Source organism: Haplochromis burtoni, unplaced genomic scaffold (genome assembly GCF_018398535.1).
Source record: "Haplochromis burtoni strain Fernald_Lab_line unplaced genomic scaffold, NCSU_Asbu1 Contig_933, whole genome shotgun sequence".
NCBI lineage: Eukaryota > Metazoa > Chordata > Actinopteri > Cichliformes > Cichlidae > Haplochromis > Haplochromis burtoni.
Genome location: NW_024583294.1, coordinates 1 through 3,115, shown reverse-complemented (window position 1 = coordinate 3,115; position 3,115 = coordinate 1). Strand labels below are relative to the sequence as shown.

Sequence of the window (3,115 nt, the reverse complement as noted above, 5' to 3'; positions counted from 1 at the left end):
AGCTGCAGCCCCAATCCGTCTGTCGATCTCCGGCTCCCTTTCATGGCGCCATTTCGAAGAAAGTCTATAAAATAAATATTCAAATGTCGTGATGTAAACACCTTCAGTGACTTGTGTGAATTCATTTTTGTTCCTTCATAAATGAGTACAGCTGATTGTTTGACTTTTCCTAGTCTCACATGTGTTTGATCTAATTATTTATTGAATTGTAGTTTACACATTGATTTCTTGTGATCATATGCAGTCTCTGAGGAGGTGAATTGAGCACTCATAGCTTAAAACATTGGGCGACCTGATAATTTTTCTACCTGTGTTTTCATGAAGGATTTTTCTTCTGACCCTTGGGGCATTCTTTCAGTGATGAGGTCAGTATGCCACAGTGGGCGTGTTTTCAGAACAGAGTTTGTGAAGAAGCAGAAGCAGAACTTTAGCTCAGTGGGGAGTGATTCAGGGGTCTGAGTACAATGTCATAACCCACGTTGCCTAAGCACTCTGTTGAATGGTAAGCGCTGGACATTTACCATGATGGATCATCAGTGAAATTCTTCCCCAACTGTTTCATGTCTGTTGCTTTGTTGGAGTTTCACTGTTTTGAAAACCTGTGGTTATATGATGTGATGATAAATAATATGGATCCTGCAAACAGTATTACCTTTGTTTTTTGAATGGAGAGGAGGATGACGGTAAACTCATCTCAGAGTTCATTCTTGGTGTTCAGTGCCTATTTTGACAGCGGGCATTTGAAATATTTATTTTTTGTGATCGTTATGTCTTTATATTTTTTAATCATTACTGCCAATGTCCTGCTGATTGTGGTTATCTGTGTGAACAGAAGCTTACATGAACCTATGTACATGTTTCTGTGCAGCCTGTTTGTGAATGAGCTGTATGGTAGTACAGGGCTGTTTCCACTCCTCCTGCTTCAGATCCTCTCTGATGTTCACACTGTTTCTGCTCCTCTCTGCTTCCTGCAGATCTTCTGTGTGCACACATATGGAACTGCAGAGCTTGCTAACTTAGCCGTCATGTCTTATGACAGATATCTTGCAATATGTTTTCCTCTTCAATATCACACACGTATGAGTCCATGCAAGGTATCCATGCTCATTGTTCTAACGTGGTTTTCCTCATTTCTTGTAATCACTGTTTTGATTTCTCTGAGTGCTCCTCTGCAGCTGTGTGGGAACATCATTAACAAAGTGTACTGTGACAACTACTCCATTGTTAAACTGGCCTGTTCTGACACCACAGTCAATAACATCTATGGACTCATTTCCTCTCCTCTCGTTATCCTATGCCCTGTATCGCTGATTCTCTACACCTACATGAGGATCCTTAAAATCTGTTTTTCTGGATCCAAACACACCCGACAGAAAGCCGTCAGCACCTGCACGCCTCACCTCGCTTCTCTGCTCAACTTTTCCTTCGGCTGCTTTTTTGAAATTCTGCAGAGCAGGTTTAACATGAACAGTGTACCCAGCATGCTGAGGATATTTTTATCATTATACTTTCTAACATGTCAACCTGTATTCAACCCTTTAATGTATGGACTGACCCTGTCCAAAATCTCTCTCACCTGCAAAAAACTACTCTGTGCTGACATGTAACACCCTGTTATTATATCCGTGCTAATAGTAAAACTAACTGCAGCAAATCTTGATGTATGAACAGATTTCATGAACTGAACACAGTAAAACCTTTGATGTCTTCATAGTTAAAAAATGAAACAAAACAAAAACAGGCAAAATTCTGCAGGTGCGCCACAAATAAGAGTTTTAATATGTGGTACAGTAACTCTGGTAATCTGTTTCATTTTGAACTGTTACAGTGAGTGATGTTTAGTGGTGCAAAGGATCAAAAGTCTCATAGTTTGGATTGGATCACGTTTTTTTCGTCACTGATCGGATCAATTTTCAGATCAGCAGAAAAAAAAAGAAGACAAAAATGTAATTCGCCATTTTCTTATTTAAGTATTTTTTGCGTATTAAAAAACATTCAACTCAAGACTTATTTCACGCAATTATATAAAAACAAATTAAGATGCAATATAGGGCAGTACAGGGCTTTGTATCTACCACTCCGCTGTGATATAATGAGTGGACGCGCGACGGGATGCCATAGCGTGGCTCAAGCACGTTCATCATAGTTTAAACTAGTGCTGTCAGCGTAAATCTTGTTAAAATGACATTAATGCCATAACTGCATTAACATGGCAGATCTGCGTTAACTAGTTACCGCGGATTGCCCCGTGCGTGGGGCAGATCGCCCCGTGCGTGGGGCTGCACGGCGTCAGTGCATCAACTAACACGTTGACTAGTTTAAACCCCTTCTTTTGCAAAACAGAATACGGTCTCCCGTCTGCAACTAAACACCCCAATAGCTTTTGTAATAGCTGTAGCCCAGTCGGATTTGGCAACGAAGGGCTGCTTAAATACCGCAAACTCCTCTGCTCCTCCACTTGGACCGCTAGCGCTGGCCATAGCTATCGCTTGACAGACTGACCACGTGCACCATACACATATTTTATCCTTCTTTTTCGAATATTCGGATCACGTGTGTGCCGAACCGCGGAGTGAGATCGGTTCGGATTACGGATCAACCGTGATCCATTGCACCACTATTGATTTTACATTACTGGTTTGTTTCACGTTGATCATGTTGGAAAGGCAGGAAAAGTCACTGGAACAACTACACACCTCCCTTTGCCAAAGATACAGTTAGGTCCATATATATCCGGAGAATGATAGAACTTTTGTTTATTTACCTGTTTATTGAAACATATTCCAATTCAGTAATATCCATGTCCATCATATTACTGAATATAATAAACATGGACATTATCTGTAGACTCTGAGCTTTCATTTGAGGGTATCCACATTAAAACTGGATGAAAGGTTTAAGAGTTTCAGCTCCTTAACATGTGCCACCTTATGTTATTGGACAATTGGACAATTTCATGAACAGGCAGTTCTTGTCCTTATCAATTAAGCAGATAAAAGACCTGGAGTTAATTTGTGCTGTGGTGCTTGAATTTGAAAGATTTTGCTGTGAACAGACAACATGGGGTCAAAAGGAGCTCTCCATGCAGGTGAAACAAGAAAACATCTTTTTTTTT

The 3,115-nt window shown here is 40.4% G+C and overlaps 1 protein-coding gene across 1 annotated transcript in view; it reads left to right on the top strand.

The window, feature by feature from the left end:
• The window catches only part of LOC102291851 (olfactory receptor 11A1-like), a 3,345-nt gene extending 1,738 nt beyond the window's left edge, over window positions 1–1,607 (top strand). Inside the window, exon 3 of the mRNA XM_005951099.2 lies at window positions 719–1,607. Coding sequence (XP_005951161.2) covers window positions 719–1,607 — 889 coding nt within the window. The remainder of the gene's footprint in view (window positions 1–718) is intronic.
• Window positions 1,608–3,115: the final 1,508 nt, after the last annotated feature.